The following is a 26,619-nucleotide window of genomic DNA, read 5'->3' as shown; positions in this document are numbered from 1 at the left end:
GGCAAGACATCGTTCCGTATCCACAGTACATCCGCATCAGCATGCAAGTCAACACCCTGCATCATCTGTATGACGCCACCTAGACTAGCAGACCATATTGCAGTACAAATAATCTTTGTGCATACGTACAGGAACATGTGCCCGTCAACAGCAAATAGCTGCGGCCATGGCTGTGAATCCTGAAGGTGGCAGCTCAGAATGATTCACACAGACCTCTTTGTACTCCCATGCAGGTGATGGAGGATATCCCCTGAAGCCGTGGCTACTTACCCCTGTGCGGAACCCGCGTAACAGGCATGAGGAGGAGTACAATCGTGTTCATACACGTACCCATGTCGTGATTGAGCAGAACTTTGGCCTGTTGAAGGCGGTTCCCCTGCCTAAGCAGGTCTGGTGGAGCACTCCTTTATAGGCCTGAGAAGGTGGAAAAGATCATCATGGCCTGTGTCATGCTGCACAACATGTGCATCCGGAGAAATGTACCACTGCCACCTGACATTGACATGCATGCACCGTGTGAGGATGATGAGGATGAAGATGGAGGAGAAACAGCACCCCTGCCAGTACGTGATGCACAAGATGGCCACGCTGTACGCCAATCACTGATTGACGAATATTTCTGAAACACAGGGACGTTGATGGATATGTGTCAGTGCTACACTGAGCACTGGGTCCATGTGGATATGTACACAGGGTATGTGAGGAGTTGGGCACTGTGCACTGTCATGAATAAAATGCATACACATGGAATTAACAATGTCCAGGCATTAAATGACTTTCTACACAACGGGTGTATTAATGCAAACAACAGAAAAGCGCCTCACCCCTCCACCACTCACATGCCCTCTCTCCTCCCCCTCAACACACACACAATCTCCCCATACCCCCAATGAACTCCCCATACCCCCAATGAACACCCCCTTAATCTGCTATACACTACCTCCCCCCACTCCCATTGTTATCCCACACTATTTGCGTGCTTTCTTGCTGTCCGGGGGCAGCATTTCAGTCTGCCTCACACTCCGCCTTGTCGGTCGCACAGGGCTGCAGGATGCGGTTGTTGAGGATGGGGTGGATGCCGTAGGGATTGGCACGGCTGGCGCAGGTTGGTGTTGCTGCATGTGTTGCAGTATGCTGGTCAGTACCTGCGTGACCGCCCCCAAGCTGTCATGGATCGTCACAGTACAGGCATTGATTGCGGCAGTGTTCCCAGCTATGGCCTGACGGATCTCCCGTCTTGTCTCTTCCCCGTCAGCCACATATTGGTGCACAATGTCTATCATGGTGTCCTGCCTTGCCTCCACCCTTGACAGCGTGCCTCCAAGTCAGTGGGAGCAGCAGAGGTGGCAAACAACTACAAAAAAGAAATCCTACTCACCAAAAAGAACCTTTTCAATGAAAGAATCAAAAACTCCAGCTCCAATACCAGGGAACTATTCGCAATCCTTAGAGAACTGGAATCCCCCATGCCCCCACCAGATAATATAACCAAAGACAAACAATGGTGCACCAGTGTCCAAAACTCTCCAAACAAAAATTGCACTAAAAAAAGACTCCATAACCACTACCGACTACTCGCCACCTAGCATCCCTGCCAAAATAACTAACCCACCAGGCCGAAACGTCTTCAGATTTGCTAAAATCTCCATACCAGAAACAGAAAAGGTCATCGCCTCTCTCAAACCCTCCAACTGCAAAGGCGACAACTGCCCACCCCAGATAATAAAGGACGCAGCCACGGACTTAGCTCCCTTTATAACCAAATTGATCAACGCATCCTTCTCCTCCAACACCATACCAAGCAACCTCAAACAATCCTGGGTTCTGCCACTTCTCAAGAAGCAAACTCTAGACCCCACTATCCCTACCAACTACAGGCCCATTACCACGGTGCCATTCCTGCTAAAGATAATAGACAGAGTAGCATACTTACAAATCCAGCAATATCTAGAAACCAACAAACTCTTAGGTGCCCGCCAATCCGGATTCAGACCGCAACACGGCACAGAAACCGCCTTAAACAACCTCAAAACCCAAATCAATGAGATTAACGACAAAGGAAACACCGCCATGCTTCTCCTCCTTGATCTGTCGGCAGCCTTCGACCTGGTAGATCACACAGTCCTGTGCGAACAGCTGGCTTCGGCTGCCCACTTCTCAAAAGAGGCTATAGCCTGGATCCAATCATTTTTGGACAATCGTACCATGAGAGTCTTCTCCTCACTAGCCTCAGCAGACCCCATCAAAATAACCTGCAGTGTGCCCCAAGGATCCTGCGTCTCGACCACCTTCTACAATATCTTTACCAAGCCCTTATTTGACAAGTTGGACAAACTGGGTGTCTCATACACTAACTATGCAGATGACACCCAGATTCTCATACCCCTTTCAGGCAACTTCGACTCAGATACGGCCTTGGTAAACAAAATATACCTCATCATTCAGGCATGGATGGCCACACACGGCCTATGCCTGAATGATGAGAAAACCGAAATACTGCTCCTCGGATCCAACATCAACCTAAAAAAACTCAGTCCTGACTACAAGGCCTTCAACATAGACGGCAACACTACCACAGTCGCCAAAACAGTGAAAACTCTAGGCTTTCACCTTGACTGAGCCATGTCACTAAATAAACAAGTGAACTCTTTAGCATCCTCTACCGCTTACACGTGCAAGCTCATCAGGGCAAGTACAGCATTCCTCTCCCAAGCTAGCTGCATCGCCAATGCCTTAATACTATCCAGACTCGACTACTGCAATGCCATGTATCTAGGAGCCAACAAATACATAACCGACAAGCTCCAAACTCTGCAAAATAACGCACTCAGGACAGCCCTTAACCTACCACACAAGGAACACATATCCAACAAAAGAAGAGAACACAAATGGCTCAAAATCTGCGACCGCATCTCACTCAAAACAGCATCACTCACCTTCAAATGCTTAAACAACGCTGCCCCCCCCCCTACCTGGCAACCAGAATAGTAAAAAGAACCTCCACCAGACCCACGAGGATGACCAACGCTTACTGCCTACAGGTACCCAAATTCAGACAGAAAAAAACAGGCGGTAGCAGCTTCCCTGTCATGGCAGCCCAACACTGGAATGCCCTCCCTCTCAACATCAGAACTGACCAATCCTATTACAGTTTTAGGCGAAACACCCTCACCTGGTTACGCTCCAACGATCCCATGACTGAACACCTAGCCTACCTCACTGTATATATGTATATAAATTGACCTGCTAATTGTACAATACTGTATGTATATTTGTATATATGCCTACTAAACAGACCCTGTAAGTAATGTAATGCTCTGCTCACCATTCAACTGTTTCCTACCCTGTAACCAAGTCTTTATGTATACTTACTCCTCTGTTCTCTGTTGCGCCCTGTTACCTCTGGGTTTTGCGCGCTATATCAAATAAATAAACAAACAAACAAACATTCAGTTCGGGGCTGTGTAGCAGTACTGCAGGATCCAGCATGGGGCTGGTGAGTGAGGGCCCGAGGTGGCATGTTGGGGGGGTGGACGGGGGGCTTGGGGTGTGTGGACATGCCACATGTATTGTACCATCCTTGTCCATGTACTCCTCTACTCCTATGTCAACGTCACTAAGTGGGGCTGTGGCTGCTGCCTCACCCACTGAACTTGTTGCAGTGGAATGGGTGCCACTGGCCTCCCCTGCCACTGTTGTTGGCAGCTCTGTGGTTGTGGCGTCATCCGCTGCTGTGGGGCCCTCATTCTCCAGCATGGCCTGTGCACTTGCCCTGGCTTGTAATGTGGGCCGCGATGCTGCCCCGGAGCTGGTTTTGCCAGTGCCAGGTGGTTTGGCCCAGGGCGTAAATGGCCTTGTGACTGGGTCTTCACTGCCATCTTCTCCATCGGTGCCTGGGGGGGGGGGAGAAGGGGGAAGAAGAGATGCAGGGCATCAGTGATGGTGTTACATGCAAGATACATTAGATGGTGCTGTGGAGTTTTTCTTTTCTCATGCATTTATATCTTACAGGTGTGTCACAAAGGGTATTTTGAAGGGGGGAGGGGGGGCATTTTGCCATTAGCTGTGACGTCTCAATTCGGCAATGATGCATGCCAGGTGGTATGCCGTTGTATTGGGGTTTGTGTGATGTTTGACATGGGAATGGTCCCTATGTGTTGGTAATGGGATTGGCACTCAGCATGCATTTCAGTGTGGCAGGGTGTGGGCCTCCATCTGGACATGGATATGTTCATGTGTGTGTGATGGGGCATGCATTGCCTTGCCTAGGCTCTCTTCCACATCACTTGTGCTACGTCATGGTTTGCCCTAATGGGGTCTGCAGGGTCACTCACCTCCATCTCCAGATGTTGCAGCACCCGTCTCCATCTCCCCGAAGCCCTCGATCGACTCCATCTGGATGGTAGCGCTGCATGTCTCCTCCAAGCGCATGAGTTTGACTGGGGAGTGGGCACCCCCGCCTGCGGCCATGGCCTCTCTCCGATTGCTGGCCAGGATGTTGCGTACCCTGAGGCGGAGGTCATCCCACCTTTTCTTGCAGTCTTTGACTGTTCGTGGGGTGGTGCCGACTGCAGACACCTTGCGGGCTACCTCCTCCCATATCTCCTCCTTCCTCTGCTGCGCCTCCCTTTTGATGTTATGGGTGTTGATCTCATCAGCATGGGTAGCAAGGGTGTCTGCCAACATGTTCAATTCCTCATCAGAGAAACGCTTCTTGCGCAGGCGGGGGTTGGATTTTCGGGTTGCCTTAGACATGTTATTTTCAATGGCCCTGGTCTCTCCTGTGCAACACTGGTGTTTTGGGAGGATTGCAATGGATTGTGTTTTTAAAGATGGCCGCCAGGGCAAATTTCCCAATCTAACGCGATGACGTTCCTTCCGGGTCCGGTATTACAAGCCCGCTATTAGCGTGATGTTATTACCGGGTCGGTATTAAGGGGTGCATCCTAGGTGGAGGCGGCATCAGCGGGTCCCGTGATGCCGCTATAGGGGGGTTGGAGGGCCTTTAGCGACATAGCGGTATGGCCATTACCGGCATGGGGATTTGTGCGTGCTCGCGCACTCATAATCAGCCGCTATTAGCAGCGTCAAACGAGCATGGACCCGCTACTTCCTCCATGCCGGTAATGGGCCAGTTTTTAGCCGGATTCTCGTAATGAGGCCATATGTGATTGTCCTATTGTCCGAGACAGGCTTTCCTTTGAAGCACTGGTCCCCTCCTTACACCCTATGGTCCTATCCTGCTTTCTGGGGAAGGTGAAAAGCCTCCCCACAAAGAACAAAGAGGCATCTAGAACAGAATCCAGATGTTTTGTTTCAGGTGAAACTCCAGGCCCAGTCAATGGTACACAAACTGACAAAACCCAGCAGAGAAGCATGCTTGTATTATACATTTTTAGCATGGGAGTTGTATGAAAGTGAAACTGATTAGTTACCAGCACCATTTTCAATGACAAAATCAAAAAAGCTCAGGCTAGCAAACTCTTGCAGATGGCATTTTGTCACACAAGCTGGCCAAGAACTGTGCCACTGCAGAAGTTGATGACTGGTTCATAGAGCGGATACAAGCACGAAGGAGCTGAGCCCACACCATTGGATGGATGCCTCCTGTCCGTAGAGATACAAGTTGATATGTCATTCTTTTCACTGAGTGGCAACCCCTTGTATAACACTCCACGGTATACAGTCCCACCCCACATTTCTGGGATTAAAGGCAAACGTTTTGATAAAAATTCACATTTATTTAATTAAAAGACATTGAAGGTGGTCTCCTTACTTTGATGTTTTGTGGGGACTTTCCCTGCATAGTTATACATTACATGGGCTTATTTACCCGATCAAACGTGGTCTGCCTGTGGCAATCTCACAAAATACAATACGCACATTCCATGACACAACAGAACCATTAATATTCCTGGGGGCGTGGCCAGCAGCCATGCAATGAAGTAGCCTGACTTCGGAGCTCCGCAAGATCCCTGCAGTGCAACAGCAGTGGATCCTAGTCAGAGAAGCTACGAAGGTCAGAGCTCTGCAGCACCGATGTCGGAAGCAAGGGACACCAAGCTGGTGCCTGCATCATGACGGGTTGCTGCACCTGACTCCGACGACCGAAGAAGGTGCCCTGGAAGGTGAGCGCTGCCAGGCTGAATCCCGATCAGCGGCTGTGGGGGGCGAAGGCGGCCCTTCATGGATCAGTGCAGGGAGAGAGACGGCAAGAAGTGGCCAGCTGGGAAAAGGTGAACCGGGCTTCTTAGCCAATGGACGTGAGTGGAGTCCTGAGGGGAGGGGCTAATTGAGCCAGGGAGGAGTACCGGTGGAAGGAGGGAAGCAAAGAGACCCTCCCCCACCCTCCACCCCCAACCCAGTACAGGTCTGGCCCGGGCTGACCCCAGAGGAGTGCAGGGGACGACCTGGAGGGACCAAGGTCAGAGCAGCCTGGTGTTGGGTGCCACAGTGGGCAAATACGCAGAAGTTGTATGATGGAAACGGGAGCACTGGCAGTGCTGAGGGTGAGCTGAAAGGCACAGACCTATTTTGACAAGAGATAAGGGACACAGAGCGTGGCCTGCACAAGTGGAATGGGAAAGGGACCGGCCAGTTGCTGAGCTCGGAAAGGACCCTTCGTGGGCGTTGGGCAATCCAGGTACCGGTGTTGTCAGAAGAGGCAGGTGATAGAGCCTTGGTTACTGGACAGGGATGAGGAGTGGTGAGCCCATGGGTGTGAGAAGAAGGACCCTACGTTATCATCCCAGGTGTGCATGGAGGAGCCTGGGGCCCCAAGGGGAGGCTGCCCACACAAGCTGGTCACAACAATTATAGCAGGGAGCATGGGGTCACTGGCACTGCTCTATGGTTTGCTGCTGGGGTCAGGCGGCCCGGCCCCCCTTTATAGGCTCCAAGTGGGGGATACAATAAGGCACTGGGTTGCTGGGGAGACTTGTGCCGGCCAGGCGCTGAAGAAAGGTGCCCCAATGCCACACAAGAACCACAAGAGCAAGACCAGGAAGATGGTCATGGAGGCCTTTGCCAGAAAAGAAGCAGACTGTACGAGTCAGCAAGATGTCACTGAGGACGGGGCTGCCTCGTCCCGGGTGGGCCCACAGAAGGAATGTCCAATCCGCAATGAAAACAGCACTAGAGCACATAGATTGACATGATTGTGGATGTGGGCTTATTGCGACAGGATGTGCGTGGGCTCGCAGAGCGCTTGGGAGTGGCTTAACAGCAGGTCCAGGATAATACGACCAGTATTACTAACATCCGAACACAAGTGGAAGCTCTGATGAACAGGGTGAGGACCCTGGAACACCGTGTGGAGGACGTGGACGGAAAGCCCCGCAGAAATAATGTCAGAATTCTCGGCCTGCAGGATGTGGAGGAAGGCAGAGATCATATGGCCGATGTGGAAACTATGCTTATGCAGGAGGTGGGCCCTGGCATGTTGACACAGGGATTTACAGTAGAACCCATTCACAGATCACTAACAAAGAGGCCCCTGCCTAGTGCACCCCTGACTCCGATGATTGTGAGGATCATGAACTATAAAGACACAAAGGATACTCGCATTTTCCAGAGAAGGGGGAACCATCACAAGGGGATCCGCAAAGCTGGTGATATACCTGGATTACACCGCCCTGGTGCAGCAACAGAGTGATGTTTGGGCCCAGCAAGGAGAGCCTACAGAGGGCAAACCTTCGATACAGGTTGATTTATCCTGCTAAACTGAAGGTCTTATACAATGGTTGGTCGCACTTTTCAGAGGACACAAAGGAAGCACAGACCTGGATGAACGCACCGGGGGTCCCACAGCTCCCAAGCAGAGGTAATAATGCGCCAGGATCGTGCCTGGCTGAGACAATGAAGGGAAGCAGTCTTCGGTCAAGAGCAAAAGATATGTGCAAGAGTGCGGGAGCACGTTGAACTGGGACACCGAGAAGTAGGGCTGGTGCCCAGACGGTTGCCACTGCAGGCTACTGTCACACACCCCAGTTGTAAGATGGGATGCCAGTCTTAGGGCATCAAGCGGTTGCACACTGCCTGGGGAGAAGGTGGTGGGTACGGGAAAGGCAGCTGAGCCAGAGCAGGTGCGCTGCTGCAGGGCTGTTTGGAACGGGGGGAAGTTGTTGGGTTATTTCCCCAGGTCAGAGTTTTTTTGGTTTACAGTCTCCATGTTGTCAGGGAGTACGGGGGGTGTGGAGGGGGAGCATTTTAGGGGGGGTCTTACTTGTGCAAGGAGGTCCGATCATGGTTGGATTCATGTATGGTGACTGGTGGCAGGTGGAGGGAGGAGCTAGAGAGATGGGTGAGGAGGATGTTGGAGAATGGAGAAGGATCGATGGGACAGATCAGGACCTGGGACTGCCAAAGCATGGCTAGTGGGGTGAGGGTGACCACGTGGAATGTTCGAGGTCTAAATGAGTATATCACCAAGTGCGGGTACTGGCATACCTGCGCAGGAAAGGAATAGGAATAGCCCTGCTTCAGGAGACACACCTCAAGAGGGATAGGCAGTCTAAACTGGCTAAGAAATGGGGAGGGCAGCTGTATGGCTCCTCCTTTTCTGCATATGCTAGAGGTGTTCTGATACAATTGGGCAGGCTTTCCCTTTCAGACTCCTGGAAATCAACTCATATGCCCCTAAGCATGACGCAGCGTTGTTCTTTGACTCGCTTTGCCCTGAGCTGACCCCATATAGGATTGCTCGATGGATATGGGGAGGTGATAGTACACTGGATCCACTGATGAATAGGTCGGATAACAGATTTCGGAGACCTGCTCCTCTAGCAAAAGCTCTGGGCAGGCTATTAGTGGACCGCTATATGCAGGGTGACTCATGCGACGGATTGCTTCTACTTGCATTTCTCAGTCTCTCGTGGAATACACAACCCCTTCAATTATATCTTCACAGGATGTGAAACGCTTGGGGAATATGAGGATGCAGGGTATCCAGCTAGAGTCCTTTCAGACCATGCCCCATTGATCATTATGTGGCTTGGATGACAGGACAGATTCCCACCTGGAGACTAAGAATGGAGGCCCTAATGGACAGTGTTTTGAGGGATTACTTGGGGGATGTCATAGAGGTCTCTTTTGACACCAACACTGGTGTGTGGGGCGGCGATAGGCAAAATGGGAGGAGTCAGAGAGTGTTATTTGACTCCTTCACAAGTATTGAGACATACATCGGAGCGTTGGAATGCAGAGATGCAGAAACTGGGAAGGAGACGAGCGACCTGATTAAGAGCCTATTGGCATGGGATCGGTTGGGTAAAATACACACGGAAATTGCATGCAGAACGTGACAAACCTGGTCGGCTGCTGATGTGGCTGTGCAGCAGGGAGGATAAGAGGAAGATGATTAGTGCCATCAGAGACAAGCAAGGGACCATTAAATATGGACAAAGGGAGATTAATACGGCGTTCACTAGGTATTACAAGGCTCTGTACTCGCTGAGAGTGGAGGAATGTGGCTTTGACATGGCAGAGGCTCTCACACACATAACTTTACCATGTCTTGGGGCAGAGCAAAGGGAACTGCTAGATGCTCCGCTCACTTTTGAGCAATTGCTCACTACCATTCCTGCCCTGCCAATCAGGATACCCCTGGAACAGATGGACTCCCAAGGGAATTATATAAAGAATATGCGGAAACATTGGCACCTCAGCTGCTTCACACTACAGGAGGCCTACGAGATGGGACTTCTTGCCCAGAAGCCTGCGGGAGTCCATTGTAATCCCAGTGTTAAATCCAAACAAACACCCATTAGATTGTAGTTCCTACCGGCCCCTGTCCATGGTCAACCAGGACTGTAAAATCCTTACGGCAGCACTAGCAGCTAGATTAAAGGAAGTGATAGGTACCCTGGTCCACTAGGACCAAACGGGATATGTCCCTGGTAGGAATACTGCATGGAATCTGAGAAGGCTTCACCATATCATTGATGGCACTGCTGATCTGGACTTGAAGTGCGCGATTGCCTCCTTAGATGCTGTTAAGGCCTTTGACTCGGATCGGTGGGACTGGTTATATTAGGTCTTGCACCGCTTTGGTATCGGGGAGGGCCTCTTAAGGGTTTTTTTTTTGGAGTACACCAATCCAATGGCTAGAGTAAGAACGTGCAAACAGATTTCCGATGGGTGGGCATTGAGGAAGGGCAAGAGACCGAGTTGCTCAATGTCCCCTATGTTGTTCATCTTAGCTTTAGAGCCGCTTGCGGTATATCTGAGATCTGAATACTCTGCAGCGGGAATCTCGATTTGACGGGGATAGAAATTTGTTTTCACTGTACGCAGATGACATGCTCCTTTACGTTGCACACCCGGAGGAGAATCTACAGTACCTTCTTAATGTGATAGATTGATTTGCTTTCTATTCTGGTGTACATGTCAGTAAGGCTAAGTCCTGTGTGTTCCCATTGGCTAGGCAGCAAGGTCTCAGGAGGAGTCAGTTACCCATTTGTGTTTAGCCTGGGAGACGGAAACCTTTAGATCCTTGGAGGTGAGCGTGTGACATGATTTTTACGCTTCTCATGTACACAATACCTTGAAGGTCCTTGAAGGAATACAGAGGTCAGTGGCGTATTGGAATAGACTTCCTATATCAACAACAAAGGTTGCACTCTCCCGGTTGCTATACTACTTTGTTTATATTCCCTAGAACATCCCAAGAAGGTTTTTTGGAGAGGTTGATGCAATTGTTCAGGGTTTCATCTGGAAGGGCCAAAGAAACAGGATCGCACAGAGTACCTTGCAGAGGGACTATGCAAAGGGGGCGGAGGGATCAGACTCCAACACTTTTAATTGTATTTCCTGGCAGGGCAACTGCAGTTTGCTGTACAGTGGCTGGTAGATGAACCACCTGAACATCCCCCTTGTGGCGGTGCCGGGAGTGAGACTCAAGAGGGTCCATGAAATTAGACGATATTGGGAGAACAATGGGCTGGCCACAATAGGGGATCTAACAGGTGATGGTGAGATAATGGACTTTTGAGTCTTTAATTCAGACCTCTGCGAAAGAGCAGCCCAATTTTTATTGTACTTGGGCATTCTGAAGGAGGTTGGCAAGAGGTGGCCTGCCTTTGAGGGCACGCAGCCGAATCAGGTTTTAGACACAATGAACGATGTGTCAGAGGGAGGCCACGTGGTCTCCAGAGTGTACGAACTAGCCCTGAGTGAATTGAGTAAGCGGGACTGGAAAGTATGAATACAATGGGAATCGGATCTGTGCAGATTCTTCACTGACGCGGAGTGGGCTGACGCCTTGCTTTACATCCACAAGATTTCCAGGAATGTCCGGTACAAGTTGTCTCAGTTGTATGTTACGCACAGGGTGTATATGGCCCCATATAGAATATCCCAATTCCACAGAGTGGTGCTGTATGTCTGTCCCCGGTGTGCTGATGAGAAGACAGACATGTTGCACATGTTCTGGGGTTGTCCGGTAGTTCAGAGGTACTGGATGAAGATCGCCGACGGGGTTGCCCGGGGTGGCATTGAGATGCATGCATGGTCACCAGAAGGAATGCCTCCAGGGAACGAATTCGAGACGTAGGAAACTTGCTGTGCACCTCATTAGGATGAAAGATTTATTTATTTTTATTTGCATTTTTAAAGCGCTCACACAGCCCGCGGGCATCGAGGCGCTGTTACAGGAATTGCTTTTTTTTTGCGTAATTGTTTTTTTTGTCTTAGTTGCATATAACGCACTTAAATACCCAGAGGTTTTGAAGCGTGGAACCGGGGTTCGAACCTGTGTTACTTCATGTCATCTTGCTTCCAAGGCAAACATGTTGCTGCTGAGCTATCCTCCATGATTTGGTATGGGTGCTTGCTAAACGCAGGATTGCGATGGCTTGGAAGGTGAAATAAGGACCCGATGTGAATGCATGGTGGAATGACCTGAAGAGGTGGGCAGTAGCGGAGACCTCTGTCTGGAGTAGGGCAGTGCATAGAGGATTGAGGGAGGTGACGATGTGGTAGCCTGGCAGGTCCTTCTTCAGGCAATGTTTGCTTCCCAAGATGACATGCCCCCATAGGGGCTATTGCGATTAACTATGGTCATAATACTAGACTTTACGACTGAGAGCTCCTCTGAGATGCATATGTAAAACCCCTATTCCAGTTGGTGGAAGGCTTAATCGGACTTGCACAAGTAGACACTATTGAGAGTTTCCTTTGTAATGGGTTTGGTTGGGAGAAAGGGAGGTTGATTGCGAATAACTACGACAGGTGCGATCCAAGCACGGTTTACTTTGCGTATTCTGAATTGTTATGTACAGAGCTGAACATTATGATAATCTGGAAGAAGACAGGTTTCACTAGTTGGTCATACTGGTTGTACGCATTAGTTTGTTTGTTTAGTTTAGAAATAAAGGAAAAAAAGCAACAACAAAAAATACATTAATATTCCTAACCATTCATATTGTAAATAATACAAGGCCCCCTCGAACCATCACTTAATTCTATGACCATAATGCTGCTTAGCTGTGAAAGTAACTTCAGTGACTAAATAAAAAATCCAGCCCATTTTATTTTCTACAGGATCAGAAACAAGTATTTATACCAAAGAAAGGTTGCATTAAAAAAATAATGACATTTATACACACGTTTACCTCACTTTGACCACCTGTATAAATGTGGGGCTGTGAATTACTAACCTAGGTGAATGCGATTTCAATGAGGGCTAAAATTAATTCTATTCGAATTTTCCAGGTTGGCTATCAATATTGACATGCTATCAGTTTATAACACACAGGATGTCAGTCCACCCACCCAAGATAAGCAAACGGGTTTGTGATGTCCTAATGCAAGGCGAAGTCCGCTTCCCACTTCACTTCACTGTGCAGGGGCAAGTTACATTTCCATTGTCATTTTCTAGTGTGGCAGTGACACAACTTGCTCCCTCACATTCCCGTGTTCATTTTCTGTGGCTTTCACAGATCATGCATTATCAATAAATTCTTCATTAGGCAATGATGCGGGGTGCCTTCTTGACAGCCCAAAGTTGATTATCTGTGAAAATACTTTGGATACAATATAACCATCTCTTTTAAAAATAAGACGACATTGGCGGCACTGGGAATTACTCCGTTTTACACCACTCTCACATTACAGGAAAACCATTTTTGTTCTCATTTACATGTAATCATCTCCCTCTGCTTTTTGACAGTGAAAGTAGGATATAGCTCATACTAGCAAACAATACTCTATTCTCATACTGATTTATCAATTTATCAGTCCTTGAACTGAAATGTTTGATTCTCTGCAAGCAGTCCAGTTTCACTTTGGTTTACATATAATGAAGTAGCACCATTGCATTTCACACACAGGGTAAAATATATGCTCACAAGTTAGCAGTGATCAACATCTTGTTCCTGATGTAAAGTGCATGTTCAATGAAATTGTATCTGGCATGGGCAGAATATTTATACTTTAGTGCAAACATAAAAACACAAGGCTAATTCTAAACGATTGATCCCTGTAGGGCCAGCTTCCTAGAGAGCGATCTTTCTGCCTCGGGAACCCTGCTAGACCGAGGGCTGGAGTAGTGACGGTTAGAGAGGATAGCTCGGCTGGTGCCAGCAGGGGCTCCCACTAGTTATCCATGTAACTATATTCACTGTATGTTCTTAATAAACACACACATCATCACTTACCCCATTTATATTGATTGATTTATTTATAGAGCGCTTTACACCAAGGCGCTGTACAATGGAACAACAGATTACAAAAAAACAACACTTAACAATGGGAGCACAATTTACATCTTGAATCATTCAACAAAACAGTGCAAAGAGCAATTAACTGAGGGAGGGTGGAAAGGAGAGAGGGAAGAGGTGGGGGAGGAGAGGGAGTTGGACAGGGCGAGGGAAAGTTGAAGAGGAAGGGAGAGGAGTAGGAACGGGGAGAGAGGAATCAGGTGATAGGGGACGTTTTCAAGGGGAGAATGGAGGAGGAGGGATTTAAGGGAAGTGCGAAATGAGGCGAAGGTCGTAGTAGAGCGGATTGTAAAAGGGAGTAAGTTCCAGTGCATAGGTGCAAGGAGTTGGAATGAGCGGAAACGGGAGGAAGCGCAGGGGGGGGAAGGAGGAACAGCGAGGAGGAAATGGTCAGCGGAGCGAAGGGGGCGGGATGGGGATTATAATGGGGATTATATGTCTGTGCACAGTACAACCACCGCACCCTAGTTCTAAAAGAAGGAAATAAATATGTTCTTCTCACTTCAAGAAGTGGGGTAGATCTTCTGTCGAATGACCATCACACAAGCCTCATTAATAACTGTACAGCCTTAAATGCAGGCAGGGGTGTGGAATAATAAAAATGATATATCCTTGTCCAAGGGGCAAGATGTTATTCAAATATATTTGTCCTGCAGAAAAATAGACTGCAGAAAAACCTACTCATCACTCTATGGACTCAATGTATTAAATACTGCACACAGACACAATATGCTATATTACATTTGATTGCTGTCAAATATAGCATACAGATAAAATTAACATGCATATTCAGCTGCAACTAAAACTTTATCGAAGTGTGTGGTTTTACAGTGAGAAATAAAAGTGGGCCCGCCATGGGCAAAATAAATGCAAATATGACTTGGTCAGAAACATTAAGTACTTAAGCTAGTCTGAGGAAAACAGAAAAAAATGCATTCCACAAAGAAGTCAAGTTGCCATACCACACTGTCTATCAGATCCATGGAATTCTCTGTATTTGGAGGATATCAGATAATTTCGGTCTCGCTTCACTTTGGTAGGTGTGGGAGGAATGAGGAAGAGACGCATATAGCTTTAAAGTGAAGTTGGTAGGTTTGATCCAGTGCTAAAACTGGGAACCTGATATTCGGTCCTTGCAGCTGAAAAGAGCAGAGGCATAAGGTATGCACACAAATAAGATATTACCACTATTCTGTCACAACATTTTAGCATGACCACTACTTCAGAACAGGTGCAATTAGGTGGCGCATGAATTTCAATTGTCACCTCCTGAATACTCTGCTCACTGCCAATAAGCTCCGACACGTCTAGACACCATCTTGACGTTTCTGTCACTCCGGACATCCGACCTCATTCGCTTGCTGAGCTAAAGCCACTTCTCACAGCATTAAAAACGCCCCCTCTGAAAGTCATTTGCATTGACCAGAACTTTCATGCTGTGGAAGTCCAAGATAGGATTCCAGTCCAATGCATTTTAATGGATGACTGCAGTTGTGCCAGCATTTCAAAGTTAAAGAAGACTGCAATTTGAAAAGATGGAGAACTTTGAAAACCCTACAGTCACAAGTTGAAACAAATGATGCAACAAGGATATTCAAGTTTATGGGCCTCATTACACGGATGGCAGTAACCACACGTTAAGGACGGGACCCACTGAGGGACCTCGTAGTAGGGCGGTAAGGGATTACCGGCACCGGTGCCATAACCGGTGCCGGTAATCCCTTACCGCCATCTGTTTAATGAGGCCCTATGTTTTTATTCAAGGTATCAGGATGGTTGGGATTTGTTATATGGTTCCCAACACTTCACAAATACACTGTAGAATGTTCTTTTTACTGGGTTAGTCCCTAGGGAATATTTTACTTTCTTCATCTTCTACTTCCCTTATCTGTCTTCTAGGCCAGGGCCTCTACCCTCCCATTCTTGGCCACCTTTGGGTACTTCCTCCTTCTCTCCTTGCATTCTCTTCTCAGGGCCTCTGCTCTTTCCTGCTCTGCCTTCCCTTTGGTCAGAGCATCAGTTTTCACCATACCTTTCTTTCCCCTCATCAAAGATGTCTGTCTTTGCATCTTCTGCCCTTTTCTTGACTAAAGCTGCGACCAGGTCTCTATTCACCTGCCTTTTGGTCTCTGCTTCAGTCTCTTTTCTGGTCTCCAGGTTTCAGTCTCCGCCAGTCTCCAGGTTTTACAACTAGTCTCTCCTATCTGGGTCTTAAAATCAGTCACTCTTCTCCAACAGTTGAAAATGACCACTCCACTCCAGTCATACAATCTGCCCAGAAATCATCCCCTCCTATCTGCACCATGCAATCCATTCTTCCGCTCCAGGTCTTACAGCCAGCCTAGTAACCTTCCTCTCTGTTCCAGCAGTCTTCTTGCCCTTTAACACCACAACTCACCTTCTCTGTACCACAAAACTACCTTCCACTAGTCATGTGAGCTGCCCTTATAGAGTGCTTGGACAGACTAGCTTCCCGCTGATTTGCCAGAGGTGTCACATGCCCGCTCTGGTCATGCTCCATGGCTGTGATGCTGTGTAGTCTTGCAAGCAGTCTTTAAATGTGGATGCCGCCAATTTAGGCAACACTTCAGTCTGTGTTTGTTGCTGGTTGGAAGGTTGTGGAGTTTCCCCTTCTCTGAATGTTGTTTTGGTGACCTGTGTCAAACAGCTCAGGGTATGTACTAAGCATTACTCCTGTGGGGTGGGAGTTTGGAAATAAACGTTTCTCCTTTGTTTTGTGCAGTGCTTGTACTCTTTCCCTTGCTTATAAAGAAGGCTACAGAGTATTGCCTCCCTTTGCTGGCATTTGTGAGGGAGACACAAGTTCTCTCCTCCCCAGGGTTCCTGGCAGTGTGTGAAGGAAGTGGACCTCGGTCTGTGTCCATTAACTTTATGTGCAAGGACTGGGTTTTTTGCAGCCCCTTTGGATATCAAATTGGCAAGGGGTTTGCATCCCCCAAGATTGCCCACCTTTGTGGGGTGGAAAACACTGCTGTGGGTTGCCATGGCTTTCCCCATCATCTTCCTGATTCTGAACCTGTAAGTATGTTTCGATAGTCAGTCCCAGGTTTTTCTCTGGTGGGAAAGAGGAATTATGAGAGATATATTCTCTTTCATGTTGGTCTGTTAACATGGATTGGACCATCTTGCCCAGCCTTTGTCCTGGCCTAAGTGGGACTCGGTCTTCTTAAAATTCCAGTACCTGGATCCAGTCTGGCTTTTCGATTTGTTAAACAGGGGAATTATGTGACATTGTAGTTTTTTAAATGTTTTTTATCCTAATGGGAATGGTCTATGACATGATGTTATGTCATGTTAAAGGTTCTTATACCGTGAACTGGTCCCACCTGCGTGGTCTGTTGGCACTTTGGTGTATTTGTAATGCAAGGAGGTAGGCAAGGTATGTTAGTAGGGCAGAGTGGGGGAGAAATAGCAAGAGAGATGTGATGTGCTGTTGGCAGCATCATTTCGGAGAAACCAGTCACTGAGCAGAGGTGTGTTTTTCGGTTGGTAGTCACCATGTGGTGTTGCGTGAGATTATGTCTGGTTTGTTTCGTTGTCCTGGTGTTGTGAATCATGTGCAGTTTGTGGTGCTGTAGAGGTATGATTGTGTTTAGTTCAGAGTTTGCGAAGGAGTATGCAGAAGGGCGAGTTTTTAGAACGGTTATTTATTTTATTTATTTATTCACATTTGTAAAGCGCACAAGCGGCCCTTACGCATCGTGGCGCTGTTGCAGTAGGCTTACTTAGTTGCGAGAGTAGTACAGAAAACTGAAATACAGACAGTAATGAACATTATTGGTTACAAAACAAAGCAGAATTTGCAGATTAAGGGAGTGGGTTTGCAGTGTGTTCTTTGGTTACAGTGGAACAAAGTTAAGGTGTACATACATTTTTAGTAAGTTATGGATTAAACAGTTTCGTTTTCAGAGCTTTACGGAAAAGTATGATGCTTCATTCCTCAGTTCAGTGGGCAGGGAATTCCAGTATTTAGGTGCTAGATATTGGAAGCTGGAGCCCCAGCCTTAGTTATTTTGAAGGTGGGGATGTATAACATGTTTGCGTGGTGTGATCGAATAGGTCTGGCTGATGTGATCGGAATAATCTTTTCCGATAAGTGGTGGGGGGGGCTGTTAGCGTGAGGCACTTGTGTGTGATGGCCATGGTTTTGAAAATGATACGCTCTTTAACTGGGAGCCAGTGTACATCTCTTCTTACTTGTGAAAGATGTTCCCTTTTAGGGATGCTCAGTGCAGCTCTGAGGGCATTGTTTTGGGTAACTTGTAACCTATGGTGGTTTTTGGAGGACGTACCCAGGAGTAGGGCATTGCAATCGTCAGGTTTCGCCCCAACTGCAGCTCTGGCTATTGCGATGCGGTTTGTGGTTGATAAGTAAGGTTTGACTGCTTTAATGATTTTTGTGGTGAATGCTGGCGAGGATGCAATGGAACTCACTTGTCACGTCATAGACAAAGAGGAGTCAATAAAGACCCCTAGTGTTTTGACTGCAGGTGACACAGTAATAGGTGTGTTGTCAATATTGAAGGTCCTGTATCTACAAGGAGGATCTGTGTTTTATCTCCGTTGAGACATAGTCCATTAGCTGCCATCCAAGTCTGGATAGTTGCGTAAATGTTTTCTAATGCTGCTGCATCCTAGTCATACGAGTCTGTGAGAGGGAGTAGGACTTGGGTGTCGTCGGCATAGTTAGTGTATGCCATGCCGCAATCATCCAACTCATTGAAGTGAGGGAGGGTAAAGATATTGTATGGCGTGGGTGCTGTGCAAGATCCTTGGAGGACACCACATTGTATGGTGGTGGGTGCTGCGCATGCCTGGTCCGAGAAGACTCTCCTAAATCTCCCCTTAAGGAATGAAGAGATCCATGCTGTGGCATCTGGGGAGAAATGAGCAGTATTTGTGAGAGGTTTACATAGGCTATCATGATCCATGAGATCAAAAGCCGCCGACCGATCTAGCAGGAGGAGAAGTGCTGGCTTGCCTTTGTCCATTATGTCATTTAGTTGGATCTTGAAATCCAAAAGGGCTGACTCAGTCCCATGGCCTGGACGGGAGCCAGATGGCCTCTTTTCCAGGATGTTATTTGCTTTCAGGAACTGCTGAATTTGAGTACAGGCAACTTTGTCCAAATTTTCAGCAGAAAAGGGACCGTGGTGATAGGTCTATAGCTGTTGGGTGATTCAGGGTCTAGGCTAGGTTTTTTGACTAGTGGCCGAACCGACGCCTCTTTAAGGCAGTCAGGAACTGTGTTGGTGGTGAAGGAAGCATTAATGAAGGAAGTCCGGAACGGTGCCTTGGATTCGGCACATTCTTTAATTAACCTAGCTTGGCAGACATCGCCTTTACAATTGGATGGTTTGGTCTTCCAGATGATGGCTAGTACCTCTGTCTCGGTTACTTCCCTGAAGGACAACAGAGTTTTCTCTTAGTTTAGGTCAGTTAGTGGCACTACATTTCCTACCCCTTATGTTCTAACTAAATGCAATCCATATCCCTCCCCCAGTTGTTATTCAAGTTTATACAATTACTGCGACCACAATTACTGCAACCCACAAAATGTCGACTTACTCCACATATATATGTGGGGGAATGGGTATAGTATTTGATACACGTGGACATTCTGGCACACTCGCCACTCTTTTTTTGTGTGTATGTTCTTTTTGTGGTGCATGGATGTTGTTCAGTCGTTTACATCCCGTTCGGAGCTGAAGAGCCATGTTTTTAGACGTTTTCTGAATTTTAGATGGTCCTCCATTGTTCGTATTCCTCTCGGGAGGGAGTTTTTTACGGCTATGCAAAAGAAAGCGGAGTCACCACGTTTTTTCCTTGGCGTAGTCTATCCTGTACATGAGGGAGATGGTGGTCAATGTTTTGTTGGTGAAGGTGAGGAAGGGTAGAATCTTTGATTGTGTGAAGATGGAAGAAGCATTTCTTAATTATCGCATTTACCAGAGGTTCTTCTGTTAATTTGTTGTCCATTAGGATTCCAAGGTCTACTTTTGATGCTTTGGGTGGCGTTTCCAGTCCTGTGGGCCATGGGATGTCCTGGTTGTTTCCCTGGCTGTCGGGTCTAATCACGATTTATGTTTTGTCTGGGTTAATTTTGAGGTTGTTAGTATTCAACCTTTGGCAGAGTTCTTTGAGACAGTGTTAGCGTGGAATTCTGCTTGTTTATCGGGATGTCTGTTACTTACCTGTGACTATATTTCTCCACCATTGGTATCTTTCATAGATTCACATGCTTGAATATTTCCTGTTGTCAGACTGGGAATACTCAGTAGTTTATAATATATATAATTTTTCCCAATAGAAAAAAAGTAATACAGATTGTCCATTGTGGCTGGAAGGCACTCACATGTGTAGTACCTCCACGTCACTTTGGTCCTTTATGATCCTAAGGAATGAGGTAGCAGGGTTTAAGCTCCAACCGAGACAGCCATCTTCATATTTTGAGCCGTAGGGACTACAACAGATGACTGCCTGGCCTAAGGCGCAGCCTCCTAGGGAAGGAGGGAGGTAGCATGTGAATCTATTAAAGATATCATTGCCAGAGGAATACAGTTACAAGTAAGTAACAGACTTCTCCATAATTGGGTCTTTCATAGATTCACATGCTTGAATAGAATACCAAGCAGTGAAGCATACTAGTAAACACACTGAAGGTTAAAGTTTAGCATTAAGCAGAGCATTTGAATAACGCATGCTACATATAAATGCAGGGACGGAGGGAGAACATAAGCTGCTCCTACCTTATGCAAACAGGTGGCGGAGGGCAGTCTGTTTGACCGCTGACTCCCTTCTGACGTCTTCCGTTAAACAGTAACGTTTGGCGAACGTATGGCGCTTGCTCCAGGTGGCCACTCTAACATCACCACTCCTGCATGGAAAGCTACTGACGCTGCTCTTCCTCTGGTGGAGTGTGCTGTCGGTGGACCAGGGAGTGGATCGCACTTGGACTGGTAGCAGTGGCTGATGCAATTGGCCACCCAGCGTGAAAGGCCTTGCTTTGATATGCACTGTCCTTTAGTGTGACCTGTGAATGCCACAAAAAGCCTTGAAGGAGGACAAAAGTTTTTAGTTTGTTGCATGTAGAATTTCAGCGCCCATGCAAGATCTAAGGAGTGAAGTGCGCGTTCTGCTGCGGATGAGTAGTTACTGAAAAACATAGGGAGCACAATACACTCCGATAGAGTCATGTCAGAGACTACCTAAGGGATGAATTGTGGATGCGGCTTCAGAAGGACGCATTCTTGTTTAGGCACAGGAGCACATTTTGAAGGGAAGTCATCTTGAATTTGATGCACCTGATGAACTTGTTTAGGGCCATTAGGTAGACAAGACAGTATTTAAGCTCCAAGATGGCACCGGATAGGAAGTTGGAGGAAATGTGCGCAGCAAGCCCTTGAGAAAAACTGACTGCTGGTCAGTGAATAGCAAGGCCTGATGCAGGCTTGTGGTATGTGCTGTGATGGCCGAGAGATGCACTTTAATGGACGAATGAGACAGTCCAAAATTTGTCAGATGTAACAAGTAGGGTCACGCTTGTTCCACAGATACCATTGGTGGTTCCATTTGAGATGATGTACACCATGTGTCGGAGCAGGTGCATTTTTTTGGCGCAAGTCAAACAGGAGGACTGCGCCTTGGATGCTGTAATAACGTCCCAACATTCTGTGGACAGTGTTAGATTTGCCAACTTTCACTGTTCAGGAACCAGGCCTTGAGCGACAGACTCGTTGGGTCATGATGGAGAACTTTGCCCTTCTGTTGTGTTAAAAGGTGCTGATGCGGCCGGAGGCGAATGGGCGCCTCCTGAGACAGGCGTAGGAGGGTTGGATACCAAACTTGGCATGTCCACCCTGGTGCTATGAGAATCATTTGGCATGGTTGCTCCTTCATCCTCCGCAGAACCCGTTCTAGGAAAGGTGTCAGATGGAATCCGTAGAGGAACCGCCCATTCCCGGTCTGGGAAAAACACGTCCCACCAGTGGCTTTGTTTCCAGGTATCTGGAGGCGAAGACAGGGCATTTTCCATTGCTACCGGTGTCAAATAGATCGAATTCCGGATGGTCCCCTCTTTGGAAGATACAATTTACTTCCTTGTCATGCAACTCCCACACTGGGACGATGAGTAGTCTCTGCTTAGTCTGCTAGGACATGGTCTTTCCCCGTTAGGTGTTCCGCCCATATCTGGTCTTTGCGCTGGACGGTCCAGGTCCACTGTTTCTGCACCTTCACTGAGAGAATTGCCGACCTTGTGCCTCCCTACTTATGATAGGTTATGATATGATAGGTTTTTATAACACGCTTAATACCAAGAGGTTTCTAAGCGCAGACCCGGGGATCGAACCAGTGTTCCTCCGCATCGTCTTGCTTCCCAAGGCGAGCGCGTTGCCGCTGAGCTATCCTCCCGAGCCAACTTGTTGGTATAATGCATGGAGGTCGTATTGTCCGTTTGCCTCCCTCTCAGGCTGGGGAGCACATCTGGGAGGACTTCAGGCAACCTCATGCGAACTGGGATGGAGGTGCTTTTTCTGCTGACAACTGCTGCTGTGGACCTGGGGATCCCAAACCAGGTGATTTCTAAAAGTCAATGTGGTCACTGGCAATACGATTCTCTAACCCAGTGGTCTTCAAACTTTTTTGGCCGGGGCCCCCATGAGCAAAATTTGGGCAGGTCGGGACCCCCCCAGAAATGCCAAATGGACAGTATGTATTGCACGCCGTCACCTGCTCCCATCACAGTCGCTGGGATCCCTCATCCCACTCCTACCCAGTCCCTGGTCTCTCCCCACCCCATCACACATTCTGGGCTCTCCCCACTCTGCTCCCACCACTATCCCATGGTTCCCGCCCATTGTGCTCCCACCATAATCCCTGGGTTCCCCCCATCCCGTTCCCAACACAGTCTGAGAGCCAGTGCCGACTGGTGATTTTTTTTAAGTGGAGGGACATAACTATTTCCCCCAAAAATGCCATAGCAAACGAGCATAGTGAGGGAGCCCGAACCAATAAAGAGGGGTTCGGGGGGGGGGGGGGGGGTCCTCCCCTGTGAATTTTTGTTAAATAATGGGTAGAAATGTTGCATTATAGCACATACTTTTAACAAAAAAAAAATGGGTAAATAGCCAAACAGTTTGCAATTGGTGCTGGGGGGCCCAGGGGGCAGGCATGACATTTTTTACTGGACATCTATGATAGATGTCCAGTAAAAAGATGCCATCCCTGTCTCCTGGGCCCCACTGGGCCTAACACAATCAACATGATTATGTGTGTATGCAAGGCGCTGCACATTCATACAGCAATCACTATCATTCACACGAGCATCCATCACCATACACTCACTCATAACATAAGCATACACGCATCCATACACATGTTTAAATAAAAACAATGAACATAAACGTACCTTCTGCATTGGCCTGCGTGTGGGTGCTGAAACCTGCTCCAGGCTGCTCTCTCCGTATGTGCGAGGAGGCGCAGGAGCTTCCCCCTCGGACATTACAGACATGCAGTGACCCAGCCAGCATTTACAATGAGCTATGCAATGCTGGCAAAGCAAGACACCCCAGCACTTGCATGGCTCAGTGAGCATGTGCGGCTGGGGAACTAAACTGAACTGTCAGAGGGAAACAGTGTTTCCCTTTCACAGTTCAGCCAGCCCAGGAGCACTCCATCAGCTGGAAAAAGCAGCTGAGAGTGTGCTCACTGTTTCACTGGGCTGGCTCCTTAGCTCCTCCATAATGGGTGAGGGGCCACTGGGTGGGCGCCCCCTCGCCATTATGGATGAGCCGCCAGGCTCGGACTGGCCTATAGGGCAATGCCTGTACCAAAAATGTAAAATGCTAGTGTGGGCCAGTCAAAATGGGCCACCATTTTGGCCAATGTGGACCAAGTTTATGAGTTACTTAGCTATGTGGAATGGGGAGCTCGGATGCACCGGCACCGTTAATAATGGTGCCGGTGCATCCGATGAGCTGTGCTCACGGGTACCGCACGGCCTGCCAGGTCAGACCTGGCGGGCTGTCAGGCACCCGCGAGCACAACTCGTACTAAGGCGGTACGGTAGCAACGGTGCCTGTAGCTTACCAGCCCCGTTGTTACCGTACCGCCATAGTTGTAATGAGGTCCAGTCTGTGACTAAAGGGATGAATATCCATTTACAACTGCGGGCCACTTTTTCATTGTTGCCTGAGACAGTTTCATGCGTCAGCCCGACCATTTGAGCCACTCCTGCCCATTTCTTCCAATTTGAGAAAAAAAAACGTTTTTTTAAAATAAATATTTCTTGCTGAGCTCTCAGGGTCCCCCAGGGATGCACCCGCGGACCCCTGGGGGATCGCGACCCACAGTTTGAATACCACTGCTCTAACCGCAATGCAACCATCACGCAGTTACTGGAGCCATGCAGCTGCGTCACCAATACACAAATGTTAGCCATGGTGCTGCCAGGTATCCAATAGTTCAAAGAGTTTTTTGAAATCCAACAAACCTATACAGACGTTACCCATTGTCTACCTGCCACGGGGACAATATGTTTATGAACTCTTCTTGTCCTTTTTCCCTGACAACAAAGAACATGTCCTTGGAGTGGTGCTATAGGAATTCCACCCCGCCCCCAGCAGCTAAACCTTGCATCCAAGATGAAAATAATTAGGAACAATATTCAGTTTAGTGAGACACGTGCTATGGGTAGGAAATACTGAATTAAGTGGGAGATGCATGTAATATCATTCAACTACCTCAGTGCAAGGTGGATGTCTAGTGAAACTACAGCTCGTCAGTGGTTGACAAATTATCCCCAAGGAACCTAAATATAACAGGATATAATACTTGCACAGATGCCTGTTAACTCTACATTCTTTGTAGAAAATGTACTGCAAATAATTTGCTTTTCTGGAAACAATTGCAGAAAACAAATGTACAGACCTCCCCCCCCCCATTTATTTGACAAACGGCTGCCAGTATGGGAAGTGCAGTTCATGTTTTTTGTGGAAAAGAATTGCAACTTGATGAGGAAAATAATGCTTTGCAGTTAATCAGTTCTGAAGTCTAATAAAGGAAAAATCATGATGCATCCCGTACTCTGTTAAACCGATGTTAATATTAGCTGTGCAACCCGTACATTCCACATGGTGTCTACATTTCCAAACCTATAACAGTGCAGTGTTTTGCAGATCTACAAATTTTGCCCCACAACACGATACCAACCTTTGAATTGAAAAAAAAAAAACTTACAGGTAAAGGCGAATCTCCACAGAAAAGCGCGGTGTAACTGACGTTTTTGGGTAATCCCAGCGGAGTGTCGTATTAAAATTAAGTGAGTCCCATACAAGGTTAAAGGGGGGTGCCACTGAAAGAAAAAGCACACCAACAAATTATTATTATTAACAACAAATGTGGTCATAAAAACCTTAAGAGATATGTTGGTGAGAGGTTTACCCCCAGAAAATTCATCACTGATAACAGAGTACAACAGGTGCTCCCACCTGCAAGGCTAAAAACCTCGGGGTCATCTTCGACTCCACACTCTCCTTCTCTCCTCACATCTCTGACGTCTCTAAGAAGTCACACTACCAGCTGCACCTCCTCAGAGATATTCTTCCTTTCCTCTCCTTCCCCCAGAACTCACTGTCTCCAGAGCTCTGGTTCTCTCTAGGCTGGACTATTGCAACAGTGTCTTCCTAAATCTGCCCGCTTCTACTCTCCGCCCTCTGCAACTTATCCAGAACAGGACTGCAAGACTTGTCCTTGGCCTCAAGCCCAGGGATCGTATCGCTCCAGGATTGAAATCTCTGCACTGGCTCCCAGTGGCTACGAGGGTTAGTTTAGTTTAGTTTATTATTTGATAATGCGCTCCAAACCCAGGGGTAGCCGGGCGCAGAAGTCACAAGAATACTTGAGCTTAGGTTGCATACATACAGAGGATACATACAAAAGAAGCATTATATTTGTTATTAACATATATACAAAACAAATATACAAAATATACAGGAGATACAAGATGCGAGTCCCTCACATCGTACTGGCAATAAGATAGTCTGTGGTCCGGTATCAGAAGAATCAAAATAGTTATGTGCAATGATTTGTCCAGGCCTAGACCAAAGGAACGGTATGTTAGTAGTCATTGCTCCAAAGCCAATTTTTCACATTACATCTGAATCTGGAGTAGGGTAGATTAGCTCTCAATGCAGGAGGGAGTGCATTCCAGGCATGGAACGCTCTAACAGGGAAGCTTGCTCCACCCGCTTTAGTTAGTCTAAATCTGGGAGTTTCAAGTAGGGAGTGGTTGGAGGATCTGGTGTGATGAGTAGAGGATTTTCTGGTCAGTCTAGCCGAGATGTATGGGGGCGCAGTGTTGTTCAGTCCTTTGTGTGTGAGAGATAGCATTTTAAGGAGAACTCGGTCATTGATTTTTAACCAATGATGGTCTTTCCTGATGTTGGATGTGTGTGCTCTGCGGGTATGTCCAAGGCTGCTCTAAGAGCATTATTCTGCAGTATTTGCAATTTGTTTATGACAGTTTTATTAGCGCCCGCATGTAGGGCGTTACAGTAGTCCAGTTTAGATATTACTAGGGCATTGGTTAGTGTGATACAATTGGTTTTGGACAAGTAAGGTCTGCAGGCCCTGATTAATTTGCAGGTGTAGGCTGTGGAGGAAGCCAGGGAATTGACTTGTTTTTTGAGAGAAAGTGGAATCGAGGTAGAAACCTAGTGTTTTTACCTCGGTTGCCACTTTGATTACATTGCCATCTATATTGAAGGCGAGATAATTGGGGCTGAGTTTTTTGAGGTTAGAGTCGGAGCCCAGGATCAGTATCTCCGTTTTGTCATCATTCAGGCAGAGGCCGTGGGAGGCCATCCATGCCTGAATGATG

The 26,619-nt window shown here is 47.6% G+C and overlaps 1 protein-coding gene across 2 annotated transcripts in view; it reads right to left on the bottom strand.

The window, feature by feature from the left end:
* IFNGR1 (interferon gamma receptor 1) overlaps positions 1-26,619 on the bottom strand; it is a 385,004-nt gene that overhangs the window by 171,801 nt on the left and 186,584 nt on the right. For both annotated transcript variants that reach the window (XM_069608140.1, XM_069608141.1), the window contains one exon: positions 24,978-25,092. In XM_069608140.1, the coding sequence (XP_069464241.1) occupies positions 24,978-25,092 (115 nt within the window). The remainder of the gene's footprint in view (positions 1-24,977; positions 25,093-26,619) is intronic.

Source organism: Ambystoma mexicanum, chromosome 4q (genome assembly GCF_040938575.1).
Source record: "Ambystoma mexicanum isolate Mex_15411 chromosome 4q, UKY_AmexF1_1, whole genome shotgun sequence".
In the NCBI taxonomy this organism is placed as follows: Eukaryota; Metazoa; Chordata; class Amphibia; order Caudata; family Ambystomatidae; genus Ambystoma; species Ambystoma mexicanum.
Note: the sequence above shows the minus strand (reverse complement) of the source record. Positions and strands in the feature narration are given on the sequence as shown.